Below are 19,400 nucleotides of genomic sequence, written 5' to 3' on the forward strand. Positions count from 1 at the left end.
TCATTGACATTACACACACACATACACACGCACCACAATGGAGAAGATATCATGATATAGATGCATCTTATAGAACTGTAGATGAAGGATAATTCCTCCATAATTACTCACAGAATTCAGAGAACCTCTTACACACTCCCTTCCTCTGATCGCTGTAATTGAACTGTGTTGCAGCCGCTTGTCTTTCTCCCAAAACAACGTTTACCTGCGTTTTCCTCATTAAGTCAATTACATAACTCGTTGGAGCAGGACTGAATTCAGGAGGGACACGGTGATTCTAGTGAGGATACAAACTGCCGTACGCTGTTGATTTAGAGCTGGAGTGTAAAGTGTGCTACTTAAATATCCTCAGAGTGTTTTAATGAGTGTGTCTGAGACGTCCGGGCCGAGCGGATCCAGCTGAGGAGATGCAGGCGCAGTGTTTTTGACGGATTTGGTTTGGGAACTGCGAAACCCAGCAGAGCTCCGTGATCTCCCCGGAGACGTTTTTCACCAGCAGCGGCAGCAGAAGCAGGCCGGGGAGATTTGTCATTCCAGGCTGGCAGTGGCTCCTCGTGCCGCTCTGCCCTCACAGGCAGGGGAGCGTAGGTTCAAGAGCCGGGCCGCCCTCGGGCTGATTTACAGCCCTCTGCCTCCGCCAGGTGTTCACATGCGGAGGCCTCCGTGTGTGTGTGTGTGTGTGTGTGTGTGTGTGTATGTGTGTGTGTGAGGGCGTGGATCAGGAGTTCATAAACAGGCCCCGGTCGCCACACGGCTTCCTGTCACCACTGGCAGACACGATAATACAATTTGTAGTGATGGAATCAGTTAAATATTAATATGTTACACTTATATTAAGGGTATCGATGTTTCCCAACATCAGGAATGAAACATATTTAGTCATTTATCATCCAATCTCATGCAAAAAAGTAAAAGAAAAATGTGTTATATGTTGAAAATTAAAATTACATTAAAGATTCAATCTGAATAGAATTGTAGGAAAAGTTCTCTTTCTGATGTGGTGTGTTGACATTATGGCGCCATATTCAGCTGAAATCACTGCTAAACTGTTGATATTTGATTTGTTCAGGGCCATCCTGGTAAGGAGGGTCCACCCGGAGAGAAGGGAGCACAGGTAGGTGCTTTTCACTGATTTATTCATGTTTAAAGTGTTAAAACCTCCAAGAACAGATGAAGAAGAAGCAGCTTTGTTCCTGAAACCAGGATCCAGTTTGAGTCTCTTTACATACGATTAAAGTATGACTCGAGTGAAGGTATTGTCCATCCAGAATCTCCGTCCTCCAGTAATGATGCACGGTTTTGTTTCTCCAGGGTCCTTCGGGTCCGCAGGGTCCTATTGGCTATCCTGGACCCCGCGGTGTCAAGGTAAGACGTTTTTATTCTATTCAACAACGCTTTCTGTTATTTCTCGGATTACTTTGGAAAGTGATCTCTGGTTTCCGTCCAACAGGGAGCTGATGGCGTCCGAGGACTGAAGGGCTCGAAGGGAGAGAAGGTACACACACCTCAAAATCTGACCTCAGGTCAGCCAGAACGACCCAAAAGTCATAATATGAGAGGAAAATGTTACAGAAGCTTAAACTTTGATTAAAGGCTAATTTATCTCTGGAGCATCGTTCAGTTTTTACAACAACTTCACTTTACCCAACATGAAAGCAGTGATCCTCCGTATTTTGGTGGTTTTTCCACCTCTCCCAGTAAGTATTCTCGTCCCGATTGTCTGGAGAAACGATCGTTTTTCATATCCGCGATGTGAAGAAGTCTTGGAAACGCCTTCATGTCACAGATCCTCCGTCTGCACCTGCGCTTTTTCAGACTCCTCAGTTTGCGGCGGTTAGTGGGCTGAGCGTAGCGTGCGGAGGTCAGTCGATAGCCGTCTTCGGCGGAGACACACACTTTCTCAAGTGACCTTCACTCCGCTGTCGAATGTAAAGCCGGCTTGTTTCAAAGACCGCAGCAATCAATCTGAAGTGCTTTTGAAGTGCCGGACTGTGTGTGGGTCACCGTGCAGAATTCAAACCGAGAGTTCTCTCCTCCCTCAATATGCATGACTTTTATTTGGGATCAATACAGTTAGTCCACTGTAAAACAAAACCCATGATTTGATTGAGGGCTGTTGTTCTCACCGCAGTGACGGGCATTCATATCATTTCTTATACTGAATTATTTATAGTGAAAAATTCAAAAGCCAAAACCTTGAGGAGAAGGTGTTTGTTATGAATAAAGGATGTGCCTTACTTCAGGTGTGTGTGTGTGTGTGTGTGTGTGAAGCGGGTTGTTGGCAGCAGACATGCTCAGCCCTGCATTATGCATCAGATGGGGTTGAAAACACGGACATAAGACAGAGTAGAAAGAGACGGCGTGAAAAAAGGCAGGAGGATTGAATCATGAACCCGACCAGCCACAGATTCCGCTGCTTATTTATTAATATTCTCTCCTCTTAATGTCTTTCATCTCCACTCTGCATATTGTAAATATGCTCATTTCATGATGGTTGTTTATCACATAAATACACGTGCAGCTCCAGCTCCTTCTGCTCAGAGCATGAGGTGAATGTTTACATGTGTATTCTGCTGAGCGGCCAGCAGATGGCAGCATCCATCCTGTGATTCACACAATGAACCTAAGAAGTTTCTCTCAGGCTGAGTGTCGGTTGGTGAAAACCACCCAGCTGTGAAGCGACTGACCGGATGAACTGTCTCTCCTCAGGGTGAAGACGGCTTCCCGGGCTTCAAGGGGGACATGGGGATCAAAGGAGACCGGGTCAGAACCCAGAACCTGCCGACTCGGCACATCCTCCGTCTCCGCCGTCGCTTTCGGTCTCATCTGAGTGTTTCTCGGGTCGCAGGGGGAGCTCGGCATGCTGGGGCCTCGAGGAGAGGACGGCCCCGAGGGGCCCAAAGGCCGAGCCGGCCCCACGGGGGAGTCCGGACCCCTCGGTCCAGCCGGAGAAAAGGCATGGGGGATCTCTGTTGACGCAGCTTCCTCTGGGGAAACCGTGACTTCCTGTTAACTTGTGTTGGGGACGTTTTTCAGGGTAAACTGGGCGTCCCCGGATTGCCGGGTTATCCTGGAAGACAGGGGCCAAAGGTGAGTCTACGATACGTCCATTCACTGTCCAAAAGTGTCAACGTGTCCCTGCTTCTGGTGGTTTAATGAAAACATTTCCACTTCTTAGGGAGGTTCTAGATCTAACTAAAACATTTCTTCAACTCAATCACAATAAAACTCATGTTAAGGTGTCATTGTTGCCTGATTGTTGACCTCTGGAGAGTAGAAAAGCTGTGTCTTCATAATAAAAGCCTCCAGACGCCCCTCCCGCCACAACAGTGGTCTCATGTTGAACTCACTCTGATTTCATGGCAGCCTGTCTGAACTCATGAAACGGCCTGAAGTTCCAAATGTTCCAAAGATGCATTATCACGTATTAGATATGCAAAGAGCTCACATTTGGCGGAGATAAAGGTTAATCATTGATTTAATTTTAATTGAATGTCCCTCATGCAGCGTGAGGTCCTGCAGAGCGGGTAAGGTGCTTCTTCATTTCCCGTCCACGCGCCGGCCGGTCGCTGCTGTGGAACGCTGCGTCGGATACTGATCAGTACACTTGATAATGTTGCAGAAACAAAGTGTTCATTTCGTGAGCCTGTTTGTTGTGCACATCTGTGCCAGCCCTGCCCCTCCTTGGTAAACTCCCTCCTCTGTTCACAGGGCTCCAGCGGCTTCCCCGGGTTTCCCGGAGCCAACGGCGAGAAGGGAGCCAGGGTAAGAGAGTGTATGAAAACGGCCGTGCCATCATATCCCGCCACAAAAGAAAATTGATTCCTGTTGTAAAAAAAGCTTCTCCATGGCGGCTTGGCACAAAAAAAACTAAACAAAAAACCTGCGAGCAAAATCGATGTTGGGACGAGAACAAAAGACGTGGAAACAATCGAGGCCTTTTCCTCATTTGTGGCTCTGAAGAAGCTCACACAGTTTCAGCTTTCTGTTTTTTCACGTTTTGATCGAGGCAGCCCAGGTTTGCCCGGTCCGCTGGATTCACCGCCGTTAATGGAGATAATGTCAGAAAAAAACAGACTTTTAAAAAAATGATCTTAAACGTATAAAGGGGATGAAATGAATGATTTCCTTTGTTAAACGCTTGAGAATCATTTAGTGGACACTTTGAAGTCGATTATTTTACTGGAGCCAAGCCGACATGCTGAAGAGAGGATCTCGCCGTCACGCTGACGTCTGTTTGTCCAACAGGGCATCGCCGGGAAGCCCGGTCCCAGAGGTCAGAGAGGCCCCACAGTATGTTCACTTCTTACTTCAGTCACAGTGAAGCAGTGGATTAATGACACTTATCATGATTTCCTCGAAGGCTTTTCTTAACCTGCATTTTTTGATTGTTTCTTCAGGGTCCTCGTGGGGCTCGAGGAGCTCGAGGACCAACGGGGAAACCGGGTCCAAAGGTACGAGCATCTGAATCAGTCCCGGCTGCGGACAAATGCAACATGCACGTAACGTGGAAATGCAGGACTGATGCTGATGTTTGGCGTTTTGCTGCAGGGCACCTCGGGCAATGACGGCCCTCCAGGCCCCCCCGGGGAGAGGGTAAGTCTATAACACACAACCAGGAGCTGCTGCGGCGCATGTTCAGGGAAACTTATGCTTTATTTGAAAATACCAGTCTTCAGCATCAAATTAAAACTACTTAAACCCTTTTTTTAATCTTCAGAAGACAGAAAACACACATGCTTTGCTGATTCTTTATGAATTTTTCTTCCTTTTTAAGATATATATTTATATAAAAAATAGAATGAAGAAAGAAAATGGCCCAAAACTGAGTTTTCAGCCCGACGGGACCAACTGGCTGCAGTTTTCCTGCAGTGGCACCTTATTTAATACCTTTCATTAGGCTGTGTTTGGGTTCCTGCGGTGCGATCTGCTGCCGCTGTGCACGGAGTTAAATGCAACTAGAAAGAGCAGAAAAGAAACGGTAAAGCAATAAAAATGAGTCGTTAATGTTTTTATTGTTTCCGTATGAAATTTTAGTCACAGTTAAATACAATTTGCAGCATCTGATCTAGTTTCTATTCATCATGCCAGTCTGTCATTTACACTTGCAAATAAATTCTTAAGATAAGAAAGATTTTTTTATTTGATAGATAAGTTTCAAAGGAAAATAGTTTTAACAGTTAAATGGAATCGATTTACTTGGATGTTTGTTATTTTCACTGCTGGCTGAAACCACGAGGCAGAATCAACTCTTCCACAATTCTTATTAAAAATTCAGGTTTATCAAATGGAAACAAATAAAAATGTAAGTTTCTGTTAGAATCCATCAGATACTGTTTTGGTTTTTGGAATATTCACCTGTGAAGCCGCGAGTTTCCCCTTTAAAGACGGTCTGAATGCTCCAGCCCTCAGTTCCTGTAGTCTGACGTTCACAGTTGAAATGTTAAAACAGATAAAGCTCTTTTCAATCTGATCAAATAATCTCTCAAACAGACAAAACTTGATGAGACTCCTTGGAAACAATTAAGTCGTTTCTTGCTTTTCTCATTATCTGTTGGCCTGACAATTTGTTTACTAAAACTCATCCTCCAGCGCTTTAGCTATCCTGTTAACCGACAAACCGACCAGCAGCCGCGGAAAACTCTTCCCTCCTGGCAGGAATGAACCATCACTGAAAGTTTAAATGTGGAATAAATCATTTCCAGATTTGTTTGATGAAAAAAAAAATGAAAAGCTTGTTAATCCTGAATAGATAATAGATCCTTTCATTTCATCCTCCCTGAAACAAACTTCCCCGATGGGCTCGTCGACGGGAGCGTTTCATCAACGGCGCCGAGTCGGCGGCGTCTGTTGACCTCTCTTCTCTCTCGCTGCAGACTCGAACCGTTTAGCTCACATTTCTTATTCATTACAAGCTGCTGTAGTTCCCTCTCCCCTGCTTTCTGTGTTCCTCTCTCCCCATCATTAAATGTAAAAATTGAACACGTAGAGCATGTGCGGTTTTTTGGGGAGGATGCCAACATTATGCCGTTGGTTTTGTCAAAACTTCAGTTTTTTTGAAGAATCTCTTTAATATGTAATTTCCTATAATAAGATGTTGGGACATCATCATTTCCCCGGAGTACTGACAGCAACAGATCACTGGGATGAGTAACCAGGCTGTTTCTTCTGCACGGACATCTCTAAAGAGACGTCTTCGTCCTCTGTGAGGATCAACTGATCATTCATTCAAATAGCTTCTGGAAAATTAGAGGAAATCTCTCGCTGATTGATTTGACGAAAAGCTTTGTGTTAAATAAGTGTTCGAGCTGTTGACTAAATTCACACTAGTTCTTGAGTTAAGAGTTTTGGAGTTTGCATGTTCTCCCTGTGCATGCTTTCAGCCTCGTGTGAGTGTGGGTGGTTTCCTGTCTCTGTGTGACCTTTGATGGAGCGGTGACCTTTCCAGAGAGCGTCTCAGCTCCGGATCAGCCGGGTCGGTCGGGGTTTTAACCGTCTGGCTTTCTGTCTGTTGACTGCAGGGACCTCAAGGACCACAGGGGCCAGTGGGTTTCCCCGGACCGAAGGGCCCCCCAGTGAGTATCACCCCCCCCCCCCCCCCCCCCCCCCCCCCCCCCAGACTGCACCGTCTGCGAAGTTCTGCGTCTGAACTCTTCCTTCCTTCCCTTCTCGTTCCGTCTCGACAGCAAATTAGCCGAGTTTGCAAACATTATGAGTCACAATTGATTCAATTTGAGGAATTCGCGGGGTGCAGTAATACGCAGCGATACATCCCTAATTTTGTGCAGAGATCATTAGTCTAACTGTTATTGAAGCAGAACCCATTTTCTCACTCCCCAGTCTCGGCAGGCAGACAAGTGGTAATTTCCACCTATTGATTGTGGGGAGATTCACCGCCCTCCGCCCGCCACGCTGCGCCGTTCACCAAAAAATAAATAAATAATGAAGCCGTTATTTTTTCATTAGTGCTCTCGTGCTTTAAATAGGGTTATTTATTCCTACTGTATAATGTCCTTATAGAGACTCAGCGTGGTGCCGGCTAATTGCTGGTAAAAGTGATGTTTCATTCAGGCTGACCTGTTCATGCTTCTGCTTTTCAGGGGCCGCCTGGAAAGGACGGACTTCCCGGACACCCCGGTCAGCGTGGAGAGACGGTGAGTGATGTTCGGTCTGAGCTCTCCGTTAAATATTCAGAAGAACTGAAAATCAAGTTTTTAAAAAGTTCAGGAGGCCTATTTATCATTCCTGTTGTTTTTGTCGGCTAAATGAAAACGGTCTCTGTCAAAGAGGCTGATTTGAATTTCTTCATTTTCCGCTGTCAGCATTAATATCGTGCAGGACTCGCTGGTCCCCTGAGCTGCTTCCCCTCCGCCTGCAGAGTAAATGATGGTTTACTGACACAAACGGATGAAACGCCAAATCAACCATTTTAAACAAACAGAACGGAAGTGAAGCTCCTCACAATGGCGTCTCTGCGGCTGCAGTTAACCCCGTGTTTCCCTGCGTCTCTGAAAGCGGGAGGAACGACGTAAAGCCGTGTTCAACAACGCCTCCCGCGTTTCTTTTATCCAAAATGAGCTTAATGACAGACAGCTGTGCTGAATCCAGACGCACTGAGGCGGAGCTGCTTCCCCCGGGACGTCAGCGCTCACATTCATAAACACAACCGAACGAGGATTGCTGGGTTTGATCACACTTACCTGCGATCGGTCCCTTCGCCTCCGATCCCGCCGTACTTGGTATGCGCCGCCGCGCCTTCGTTTGACGAGGCTCGGAGGGCAATAAATTCTACTAAAAGCTCGACAGATCATCGCCTCCATCATTAAAGCGTGCTGCCTGTAGATAGCGGGATGCGCCACACGCCGCTGCCTGCCCGGCCCTCGCCGCGGCGATACAGTCTTCATTAAGGTGTTTACGGCTGCAGATTTATGGGCTGATGAACGGGCTCCGCCGGCGTCCAATATGAGAATGGATCGCGGCGATAAAGACGCTCGCGGGCGTCCCGTCCCGGCCGCACGGGCCGCATTTCAGGAAGTGCAAATAAAGATTCGAACCGGTGCGGCGGCGGCGGCAGTGCGGCCTCAGGGCTGACCGTAAATCACAACACGTCGTGATCGAGAGCCAGGATGGGGCTTCTGAAAGACTCTTCAGACTCCGCTGTTGGACGAGTCACAGATCAAACCAGATCTGATTTTAAAGCCTGGCTGAGATTTGGTCACGAGTCTCTGGATTGTTCACCGTCTTCAGCTTAATATCAGTTCTCCATTGTCGCTGCTTTGAAAGTAATCCTGCTTTAAGGAGCTCCGATGTGTCTGAAGCAGATTATGGAGTCAGCATTAGGCGCATCTTTTATACTCCGTAATCACTCTCTGGCTGTGTTGATGCCTTTAATGGCTGATTCGTCAGCACCGCGAGGGGTTAATATCTGAGGACGGCGCTCGGAGAAGGACTTAAGCCAGTGCAGATGGGATTGTTCCTCTCCCCGGAGACACGACTTCATCTCATTTGCGCCGCGCTGTTGGAGTCGCTGCTTTGGGTTTTGAAGTTATATGTTTTTGGCTCGTCCCGCTCTCCGGTTTAAATCTGCCTAAGTATATCCATAGGGGGCGCCGCGGCGGGAATCAGCCGCACGCCGCCGATGTAAAATTTAAGGCAACAAGTTTTCCTCCCCCCGGAGTCGCTTCGTGCCGACTGCGACCCGGCGGAGGCTGGTAGAGCTGCACGGCGGCGGCCGAGGCATACCGATGCCGCCGCATCGCTCTGCAGATATTGAGCGGCGTGATTTCCCGACGCCAGTGAAGTTTGGCTCATCAGAGGAGCGCAAACTTTTCTCATGACACGAAGGGAGTTTAGAAGTCACCCGAGTTTCTGAAATGTCTGTTTTGTTCATTTGCTTCAGACTCTAAACATCCTGTTCATCAGAACATACCGCCTGCTGACCCTTATTGTTTATGATCATTCAGTTCTTCTCTACTCATCTGACATTATCTCTCCTTGATTGGGAGAAAAACCTAAAAAATAAAACCTTCTAGTTCCTTCATTTGTGAAGACAAATCCCAAATCCGCTCTTATCAGAAACCGCCCTGCTTTCTCTACTTCGGGTTTCAATGGATAAGCTCTTTCTTCCACCGTTGCAATAAACCACACAAATAAGGCTTTGTAATCTTTTTTTCTTTTTTTTTTTTTTCCAGGGTTTCCAAGGAAAAACGGGTCCACCAGGCCCGGGAGGTGTTGTCGGGCCCCAGGTAAGAGGAACGTGCTCTAAAGTATAAATGTGTTATTTAACAACAGCGCAGGAGAACAAATCCATCCCTCTGACAGATGATATTAAAATTATGAATGCATGTCGACCCGAAGCCAGCAGTACATCAGCGGTAAGGACTGCGGAATAAAACCCTCCGTGATTAGTTTGTTATTTGAGGAAGAATTACTGTCGGCCGCTAAAATAAACCTGGATCCGGTCCGAGTTATTTATCCACAGTAACAGTACAGATCTGCCTGGAGGGGTTTTCTTATTGTACTTTTCGGAGAGTCGGTGGTTCCTCGTCCGGAAACAGATGTGAATAAACAGAAGAGAGAAGAAGAGCCGTGGCGTTCTCTGAGAGCATCGATCCAGGACGATCCTGGAATCCATACTGATTCTGTCAGATTTAATGAAGGAGCCGCTCCTGTTTAAACTGTGAATAAGATCCTGGTGTCTGCTGCCCTCAGGGACCCACCGGAGAGACCGGTCCCGTTGGTGAGCGAGGCCACCCTGGACCTCCCGGCCCCCCCGGAGAGCAGGGTCTTCCAGGCGCCGCCGGCAAAGAGGGAGCCAAGGTGAGCAGGTGGCGTGATCAGGAAGAGGCGTCCAGCCTCGCTGACGGTCTGTTCCACTGCTGGGATGTTTGGTAGAGATGTAAATTAAAGTTCCACAAGTTGCTTTTGCGGATCGAGCCACAGATGTGTGTTTTTTTAGCAAAGCTTGACAGAACAGCAGACGTCTAAATGAAGCAGGGCTGGATCTATGACACACTCCGGCCCGCCGCCATTAATCTCTGAGGCCGGAGCGAGCGAGGGCTGAAGATACAGTAGCTGAGATTTGGGGAGTGGCTGCTCACATCCATCCCTGACACCCCCCCCCCCCCCCCCCCCCCCGCCTGGCAATCCAGCGCCCATTAGCAGCAGACAGCAGCCATTTTGCAGAAGTATGGGCCGCTGCGGAGCAACACCCCATGATTCCCGGGACCGCTCAGCATCCCCCCCCCCCACTCCGCTCCCTGCCTTCCCCGAGCAGACAGTTTAATCAAGTCTGTGGGCTAACTGCGAGCCCCGCTGCCCCCCCGCCCCGCCCAGACCGGAGCATCAGTATGCCGGGGACGCTGTGTGGAGGTCTTGGCAGCGGAGCCCAAATCCTCTTACAGCTCTCGAGCCCTCTCCGCCGCCGCCGCCGCCCGGTCTGCAGATAAAGTCGGCCTGCCAATACAAAAGACGGCAGAGGGGAGCCGGCGGGAACTTCTCGTAGAGTCAGACGTCCTTGTTTTAGAGATGTGGTGCACAAAATCAGGCGGGGAGGTAACGAAGTCGCCCTATAATTATTGTATTATTCGATGGGCGTGGGGGGAATGCAGAGCAGCTGTAAGGCTCTCTGAGGTGAGCTGAAGGCTCGGATTATGCATATAGCTGCAGAAATTCCCTTTCTTGTTGTTTTTATTCTGCTTTCTGGTGTCTGAGTCGAGCATTTGATGCTATGTGTGCTCACACCTGGTAAGCTGTTTAGCCTTTAAGCTGCCTTAATTAGAGTTATCTCATCCTTTCTACAAAGTATCTGCCGAATATCTCTCTTTGATATTGCTTGCGATTTTTTATTTTAGCTGCACCGGTTGTGTATTGAGCCGAGCCTTATTTATTTATTTATTGATCAGGTGGTTGCAGTGCAAATGAAACCCAGGGAAAATATACATGATTCAGTGTGAATGCAGCTAATGGGCTGCAGCGGTGGCTGTCGGCCGTGGGAGGGCGGCGGCCCGGCTCCTGCTGAGACGTACAGAGCCATTAGCGCACGTGATTCCTCCTCATCCTCTGCTTTTTCAGTCTACATGCATTTTATTTCATGATGAAACTCATCGGGCTGCAGGCTCTGCTGTGGACTTTATATTTTGATCCAAAAATACGAAAAAAAAAAAAAAAAAGAAAAAAGTGCTTGCATCTACACATTTGGGCGGCACGGCCTCAGAGGAGGCGCCGGTGGAGCATCTCCAAGCAGGCCGGCCGTTTCTCCACTCCTGATTGCGAGGATCTCAGCGAGAGCGTCTCTCAAATACCAGATTTAGCTGCAGCGTGCTCCGAATCGCCAAACCGGCGTCAGCGGCACGCCTGCAGTTATTCAAGTTTTAAAGGCGACATTTCGAGCAGTGTGCCGGACGAGATCGGATCTAAAGACGACAGTCAGCTGGGAAACGGCTCCTGATGAGGTCTTGTTGGCTTTCTGCATGTTCTCCATGAGCATCCACGTGAGAACAGACCATAAACACACTGGTTCAGATCGTCTCTGGTGTTTTGGAGTCTCCGGTTTGCGTATTTACATGTTAATTTGATGAACTAAACTACGGACTGTGTGTGTCTGCAGGGCGACCCCGGACCTCAGGGATCCTCCGGTAAGGACGGTCCGCCCGGCCTCCGCGGCTTCCCCGGAGAGCGAGGTCTACCCGGTGCCACGGTAAGAGCTCCATTCCACCTGCGCCGATTCATCATCGTTTAGCCTCTGCAGGCGGCTGCTAGTGGGAAGTGGCAGAGCGCTGGAACCCGGCAAATGAACCGGCGTCCGCCCAGAGCCGCTCACTTCGTTAGAGACGCCGGCGCCGGAATTCACTCCCACCCGTCAGTCCGGCGCCGAGGAAATCCGAAGCGACGTCTTACAAATGAGCGGGCGTGCCGCCGCACCGGCCCGCCGCCACCCACACCACTGTTTTAACCAGCGCAATGAATCGTGGGACTGGAACACACACCTGGTGCTGCTGGTCAGGGAGTCATTCACACAGCGTTCACCTGAATCCGTTTTGCATATTTCAGCACCTACGTTTTCGGGAGGAACTTATTACTGTTTTTTGCTGCATGCATTTTTTATTTAATAAATTATTAAGCGGGAAATGTCAGCAATTAGTCTGGAATGGCTGCGGCGGAGGAGAGGGGAGCGTTTGGCTTCCTCCAGCCTCAAGGTCAGTGAGACTCCGCAGGACGGCGCCCGCGCTGATTGTTTTCTGTCTTTGTAATTTACTTTAGCGCGCGGCGAGAGCCGGCAGAAACTCATTACCCATGCTGCCATGTGCTCTTTTGTTGCCCACAAGGGAGTTGTACACACAAACACACACACACACACACACACACACACACACACGTAAAAGAGCGCCGTTGGTGCAAAATGAAAGCAAACACATGGAGTAAACATTTGCATGCACCCCTCCCCCGCCTCACATGCATCTGATTGTAATTGAGACGTCGCTCCGGGACGCTGAATGCTTCCTCACGCGCTTCGTTTCCTGACCTCCCATCCATCCTGGGGTTGCCGGGATGAAAATGCCAGCAGCGATGGCGGTGGTTATAGCAGCGCCGGAGGGTGCGGTGCACTCCGAGCTCGTTTCTTCAGGTGTCTGGCTGAAGCGGCGGCGAGGCGGAGCGAGGCCGACGCTCCCGGTTATAACGGCGCCCGGTGCTGAGATGCGGGATTCTGGGTCGTGGATGCGAAGTGTCAAATGCTTTAACGGCCGTGTCGATGAAGAGCTCACGTGCTTTATCTCTTCACCTCAGGGCCCCGCGGGTCTGAAGGGAGGAGAGGGGCCCCAGGGGCCGCCTGGGCCTGTTGTAAGTACACACCGAGATTTACTGCTTCTCCTCTAATGGCTCCGCTCTGCGAGCTTTATTCATGTTATTTATGATCACGGGTGAAGGCCGTGTGGCATGTTTTACGTTTCATTTGGATTGAAACATGGAGGGTTTAGGGTTTTTTTAGAGGTCCTATATATATAAAAAAAAAAAAGAATTATTATTATTATTATATTCATCATGTATAGCTTCTGTTCATGTATTCATCAGAATCCTTTCCAAGAAATTGGAAAAACAATCATCCTGAACCGGAGACCCCCCCTCCACACCCCCATCACCCTTCATAAACCCGTACGGCTGAAATATTCTATCGAGCATCAGTATTACTAATTGCTTTGCTCAAGGGCATCCGGCTTGTAGCCTCAATATAGCAAAACCACAGAATAAACCTCGTTTAGTCGATGGATTTGTTTTTCAATAAGTGCTGGGATATATGTGTCGCGCAGCGGCGCTGACTAAGCCCTCACGGCCGTGGCAGCCATGAATTATTTATCACTTTTCCAATGAAAGCGTTGAGGAATTTCATCTTGTCCCGCTGCACGCAGCAGTTTCCTCTCCGATCGGACTGTACAGGTATCAAAACTCATTGTTCGTCTGCCTCTTGGCAGAAAACACAGAAACACAAGGAGACATTTTCACTTTGCTCCAAATATACACCCTGTTAATCAAATTAAAGGTTCTAAAAACGTCCCTATTGTTAAATATTTTGGATTATTATTGCACAACAATCCACAGCAAATGCCAAGTGTCATATTTTCAGTTGCATTCGTGTATTTATACTTGTTGAAAATATTGAAATTTGCAGCAAATCCCCAACAGAACAATTAAAGCGATGATCACTGTTCAGCGACGGCAGTCATTAGTTTCCTCTCCGGCTCAGAGAAGCGTCCTAACCGTACCGTTTCTCTGGGGAGGAAAGTCTTCTCGATGTGCATTAAAACGTCGTCGGAGGCGAAAAGTTTCAGGAAAGTGTTTCCCCCCTAAACAGACTATACAGTAAATGTAAATGTCAGTTTAATGAGCCGCATTTTCTGTACAATATTAACAGGAACAATCGTTAACGGTGTTCGCCATTAAACTCCAGCAAACAACAGCACAAGTCAATTCTAATGGATTGGAGAAGTTTGTTTTAAACGCTCTGGACACATTACTTTACGTCGTCGGGCTGAAAAGTGTTTGAAGTGTTTGGCATGAATTAAAATAATTACGAGTTAAAGAAGTGGCATTGGATGTTTGCTGTTTCCCCAGCCTTTCCCTCCATTAGTCTTTCCTAATGATCATTTCTGAACAGTCATTACTTTCCCTGTTTTTGTTGAGGAATAATAGATTTTATTATAATTGTTTCAGAAAGTGTTTGTTGCTCCTCATTATGTGCCGCTTGCTTTACACTCACTGGCAGTGCGTTTCATCTGTTTCGTTTCCTTTATTTCTGTGTTAAATGTGTGTTTAGTGCGATTGATGGAAGGACAGCAGAGTTCAGACTCTAGAGTTCTTCAGCTCTGTGAGATTCTTTACAGTTCAGCTCATGTTTCTGTGTTCAGAGGCTGGATGTACGGAGCAGAGACCTGGAATAGAAAGCCTTTTTTTTTCTGTTTTTTAACTTGTCTTCTGCGTGCAGGGTTCTCCGGGTGAACGAGGTCCTGCCGGTCCAGCTGGTCCCATCGGCCTGTCGGGCAGACCGGGCCCGCAGGGCCCCCCAGGCCCCGCCGGAGAGAAGGGCGCCCCTGTACGTGGTTCCTCCTCCCGTCCTTCCTCTGACCTCTGACCTCCAGATATAATTACACCTAATGTCTTCCAGGGTGAGAAAGGGCCTCAAGGTCCTGCCGGCCGCGACGGCGTCCAGGGTCCCGTCGGTCTGCCCGGACCCGCCGGGCCCCAGGGACCGCCTGGAGAGGACGGTGACAAGGTCAGTGCGGTGCACTCAGGTTCTCCATTTGTAATTCAGGATTCAGGACTGAGCCAGAGCGCCAGTCCATCTCCATCTCCGCGTACGCGCTCAAGGAAACGTAGAACTGTGTTTTCTATCCGCCTTCATAACCCGACGCGCCGGGAAACGCAATTAGAGGAGATGTAAATATGAAATCCTGTTGCTGGATTCGTCTCCTGCCGCTGAAGGAAGCCGCGAGGCGTCGGAGGAAAGACCCGGTGAAAACACGCCGCTCTGCTCGCTTCACGTCCACACAGCGCTGCCGGGATTACAGCCGCCGTTTGTCCTCAGATTAGGATTTTCGCTGCTTTTGTTGACAGTAATGGAGTAAAGTAAAGCCGATACGAGGCGCTGACTGTGTGTGTGTGTGTGTGTGTGTGTGTGTGTGTGTGTGTGTGTGTGTGTGTGTTTCAGGGAGAGGTTGGAGAGCCCGGTCAGAAAGGAAGCAAAGCTGACAAAGGAGAGCAGGTGGGTTATTAAGCCGTTATCCTCCTCCCACCTTCTCAACACTCTGACGATGTTGTAATTCATGTCTCTCCCTCATGTGTCTGTTTTCAGGGGCCTCCTGGTCCCGCCGGGCTTCAGGGTCCCATCGGCGCCCCGGGTCCTGCTGTGAGTACCGCCGTGCATGCTGGGAAGTGTGTCATGTTTTTCAATGGCTGAGTTATCAGGGTGCATCATGGTCCCTCGGCTGATAAACTGAAGAGCCGAGCTCCAGACCCGCCGTCAGGACTGAGGGGATTTTCTCTTGTATTGACGAAGGTTTCGGCGCCGTGTTGAAAACTGACATGTAAGAGGGTCACGTGTGTGTGTGTGTGTTGATCCACAGGGAGCTGATGGAGAGCCTGGTCCCCGAGGTCAGCAGGGGATGTTTGGACAGAAGGGAGACGAAGGGTCCCGAGGCTTCCCTGGACCCCCTGGTCCCATCGGCCTGCAGGTCGGCTCCCTTCACCTTTCACCTCATCTCTTTCATCAACTTGATTTAGTTTCAGTACAGAATATAAAACCTTAAACCATGCTGAGAAAGGCGAGATTCAAACATTTAGTCCCGTATTTCCCTGCCGGGACGCTCCGTGCCGATAAGGTCCGCCTCTCAAGGATTTGCTCATTTTCAGTGTTTTTGATGGTCTTATCTGCAGCGGCTTATTTAAAGTTAACGTCAACACTGCCATGAGAGACGCACTGATTTGATTTTGCAGGCAATTTCTTGTCTGGGGAAGAAAAAAAATGTATATTTCTGCCTGGCGAGATTCTCATTGTCCTTGATGCACCTCTGCGTTTCACCTGCTCGGCGATGGCGACTCTTCCCTGAACTTCCTGAGTCCCGGCTTCATGGAGATGATATTGAGAAAAAAGCCTTTTCTTTTTGTTGATCTATATACAGCCGGAGAAACCGAGAGTCCACACGAGAAGCAGCCCCGACAGCGAGTGTAGTAAATTCACATTCCGGGGAAACCGTGCGCTTCATTTTATATGACGGTTCAAGCGTTGTTGTGTGCTGTCAACGTGCCATCGCTGCATCTGATGAATGAGCCATAAAGACGATACAGCTCCGCTGCAGGGCTTTGGACGGCGGTAAATCTCACTTTTGGCAGGGCTGGAAGAAGTACTCACATTATTAGTAGAAGTACAGATACTTGTGTGTGGAAGAAAAGACTTTGAATAAAAGTACAATTCAGCTACTTCGTTAAAAAGAAAAAGAAAAAGTACAGATTCTGCTTTGGATTCAAGCAAAAGATCAAAACTCTATTGAAACTGTATTTTCTGAGGCATTCTTTTGTTGGAGGTTCTGAGAAGAGGTCTCACACACACACTTTAATTAACATTTGCACACACACTGCATCGGAATATTGAGTCAGAAAAGGGAATTATTGCCTGAAGAAGCAGGTAATAACTTGAGTGGGCTCTGTACAAAAGCAAAGAATCCCTTGTAAAGTTTTATTTTTGAATTTCGATCAGCCTGAAATTCCACTGAATCATCTGCATAGAAAGTGAGAAAATAAAGGAGCCAGATTGAAGCACATCGGTAAAAAGCAGAAGAGTACAGATACCTGCGTCATCCTGATCAGCTCGAATCGTGTTTACAGGCTCATTCAGTTCACTGCTGTACAACGAGACATTCACATCTACAATAATTCATCGTATTGCCAGAAATGAGAGAATATTCCGTGTATAATGTTGCTCAAAGGTGAATATGATATTTTTAAAAAAAAGTAATTAAACCATGAATTTGTCTCCAAAAAGTGCAAATACCATGTAAGAAATGGGACACAGACCTCAGTTCAGGTGGTAACGACTTCAAAATATGAATCCTTTTTGTCCTTTTTGTCAGATAAAGGCTGCTCAGCATTCAGATGCTCCACAAAGTGCAGGAAATGGTTTGTTGTCGCCTCGCTGCAATAAAATCTGTTTCCCTGAGACAAAGTAATCCAGACGGCGGCACAGAAAGTTGCTCCAAAGCCGGTAAACATTGTTCAGCAACAATGGTGTCTTCAGAGGAGAGCGGCTGGCAGCAGCAGCGAGAACAATCGCTCCTCCATCACCCCCAAAACAATGGAAATTAATTACAGTTTTAATTTAGCAGACCACTCAGTTCATTTTAAATAAGCCAAAAGAAGAAGCAGCAGCTTTTCTTTGCCTTGTTTGCGTCAGGAAGCACTGAAGTGTTCACGGAGTGGTTTTGAAGCTGATCCGGAGTCCATACTGACGTTTCTCGCTGCAGATTTGTGTCTGTGTTTAATGCTAAGCTGCTTGAGGAAGTGAAGGTCACAAACCGGCAACGGAAGCTCACAGCTTTTCTTCTTTTTGACATTTTCCTGAAATTCAGTGTCTTTTTAACACGCTGTAGATAATAAAATGTTTTGGCAGTCTTATGTGAAACTATAAGCTGCTGAATTTTTTTGCACTGCAGCTCCGAGGAACTGTTGAAATCTGACTTTCCTCCATCTGGACAAAACGCATCATTCAGATTTCCTCCTCGCCGCTCTCCGTTCCTCAGCGGAGACAATAGACTCACGTGTCCGGCGCGGCGTTTTACCGTAATTGGCTGTGTGTTGCGCGGCACGGTGACCAAGCGTTGACCCGCCATGATTACACCGCTCACGTCCGCCGGCTGGCGGCGTTCGTTCGTCTTCCCTCACCTCCGGGGTCGTCTGAGCCGTCCTCGCTGAATTCATAAACACCGGCGCGGCTTGTCGAGTGTGGAAGATGCAGAGAGAATCACGGCCTGAGCGGCGTTTCATCGCCTCTGTCACATCAGCGACGGCCGTGGCTGAGGGCATGATTTCTGTTTTTGTTTCCTGCAGCCCATCTGCCTCATTGTCTCAAAGAAAATACTTTGTGCAAATCTACATTATTCTATCCGCTCTGTACCTCCAGCGTTTTTACAGATTCAGCACAGACTGAAGCAGAAAGCTCCAAAATCATAATAATCCATTTATTAGTGATCAGCTTCCTGAACTCGGCATGCTGGGAGAGTTTTCGGGGACGGGGGTCACTGTCTTGATGAAATTACACAGACTGCTGCTCGTCATTCCAAGGTGCCATCCCATCTCCGCGGGATTTTATTCAATGGACTTTTAATTGGGAGTAATTCACTTCCCGTCGCCGTTCCATTAATTGCCCGGAATGACCCGCTCCAGCATCCGTTCTTCATCAGGCACGTTTGCTACGCTGCATAATTAGCAGCGTGGCTAACGATCCCGGCCCAGAGGAGACCTTTACACAGATGATATTTCTCAGCGTGGAGGGAAGCGGCTCGTATCGGCTCCGTTTTTAACTCGGCGAAAACACCTGCAGGCACGCGCACAGCGAACAGTCAGACATCATGAAGCTGAAGGGCGCTTTATTACCGCTCAGGATGCAGCAAAACAAATCCACGTTTTGGATTGGTTTTTTGGTTTTTTTGTTTTTCGAGTGGTGGGGCCGGAGGGTGAGTTCAGAGTAGAAACGAGGCCAAAACCTTTCTAACGACAGATCAGCTGGACGAGCTCCTGCTGGAAGGTCGGCGGCGTTCTGGAGAGAGGTGGAGGCAGAGGAGCAGGTGGAGCGCAGCGAAAAACACAGAGGAGGGAGGAGAAAGCAGGAAGGAGGAAGAAAAAACAGATCCTGGGTGCAAGAGAATCAGACCAGTAGAAATAACATATCACACGAATTCATGCCTGAACCTTTGACCTGCTGAATGAAACGACTCCTCGAACACATGTAGCAATCAGGACGTGTTAGGAAAGCAGAGCCAGCTCCAGAATTTTAAATGGCTCATTTACTCTGCATACATGTATTAAATGCTTCACTGGACCGATAATTGGTCGAGAGAAAAGGCAGAACGAGGACAGGAGGGGTGTGTTCCGGCACAACGTGGCTTCCAGGTATATTCAATATTTAAGTGTATCACTGCAGTGTGTGTTTTCATCATGAGACGATGTGAATAAGGGTTACAGAAGAAACGCTCACGCTCTAATATAACTGTGTTTTCTTTTAATTGAATAAAGAGGATTAAATGAGTTTTCCTCGTGTGTCTTCAGGGGCTTCCTGGACCTCCAGGTGAGAAGGGGGAGAACGGAGACGTCGGGCCGATGGTGAGAAACTCGCCTGCTTATTTCCGACTGCTGTA

General features: G+C 48.2%; 1 protein-coding gene across 5 annotated transcripts in view; it reads left to right on the forward strand.

The window, feature by feature from the left end:
* Positions 1-19,400, forward strand: part of LOC115394462 (collagen alpha-1(XI) chain-like) — a 58,981-nt gene that overhangs the window by 26,140 nt on the left and 13,441 nt on the right. For all 5 annotated transcript variants that reach the window (XM_030099776.1, XM_030099778.1, XM_030099779.1 and 2 more), the window contains 22 exons: positions 1,070-1,114; positions 1,312-1,365; positions 1,451-1,495; positions 2,710-2,763; positions 2,849-2,956; positions 3,037-3,090; positions 3,712-3,765; positions 4,249-4,293; positions 4,401-4,454; positions 4,552-4,596; positions 6,522-6,575; positions 7,101-7,154; positions 9,192-9,245; positions 9,712-9,819; positions 11,609-11,698; positions 12,787-12,840; positions 14,480-14,587; positions 14,660-14,767; positions 15,203-15,256; positions 15,347-15,400; positions 15,618-15,725; positions 19,312-19,365. In XM_030099776.1, coding sequence (XP_029955636.1) covers positions 1,070-1,114; positions 1,312-1,365; positions 1,451-1,495; positions 2,710-2,763; positions 2,849-2,956; positions 3,037-3,090; positions 3,712-3,765; positions 4,249-4,293; positions 4,401-4,454; positions 4,552-4,596; positions 6,522-6,575; positions 7,101-7,154; positions 9,192-9,245; positions 9,712-9,819; positions 11,609-11,698; positions 12,787-12,840; positions 14,480-14,587; positions 14,660-14,767; positions 15,203-15,256; positions 15,347-15,400; positions 15,618-15,725; positions 19,312-19,365 — 1,458 coding nt within the window. The remainder of the gene's footprint in view (positions 1-1,069; positions 1,115-1,311; positions 1,366-1,450; positions 1,496-2,709; positions 2,764-2,848; positions 2,957-3,036; positions 3,091-3,711; positions 3,766-4,248; positions 4,294-4,400; positions 4,455-4,551; positions 4,597-6,521; positions 6,576-7,100; positions 7,155-9,191; positions 9,246-9,711; positions 9,820-11,608; positions 11,699-12,786; positions 12,841-14,479; positions 14,588-14,659; positions 14,768-15,202; positions 15,257-15,346; positions 15,401-15,617; positions 15,726-19,311; positions 19,366-19,400) is intronic.

This window comes from Salarias fasciatus, chromosome 9, assembly GCF_902148845.1.
Source record: "Salarias fasciatus chromosome 9, fSalaFa1.1, whole genome shotgun sequence".
Classification (NCBI taxonomy): domain Eukaryota; kingdom Metazoa; phylum Chordata; class Actinopteri; order Blenniiformes; family Blenniidae; genus Salarias; species Salarias fasciatus.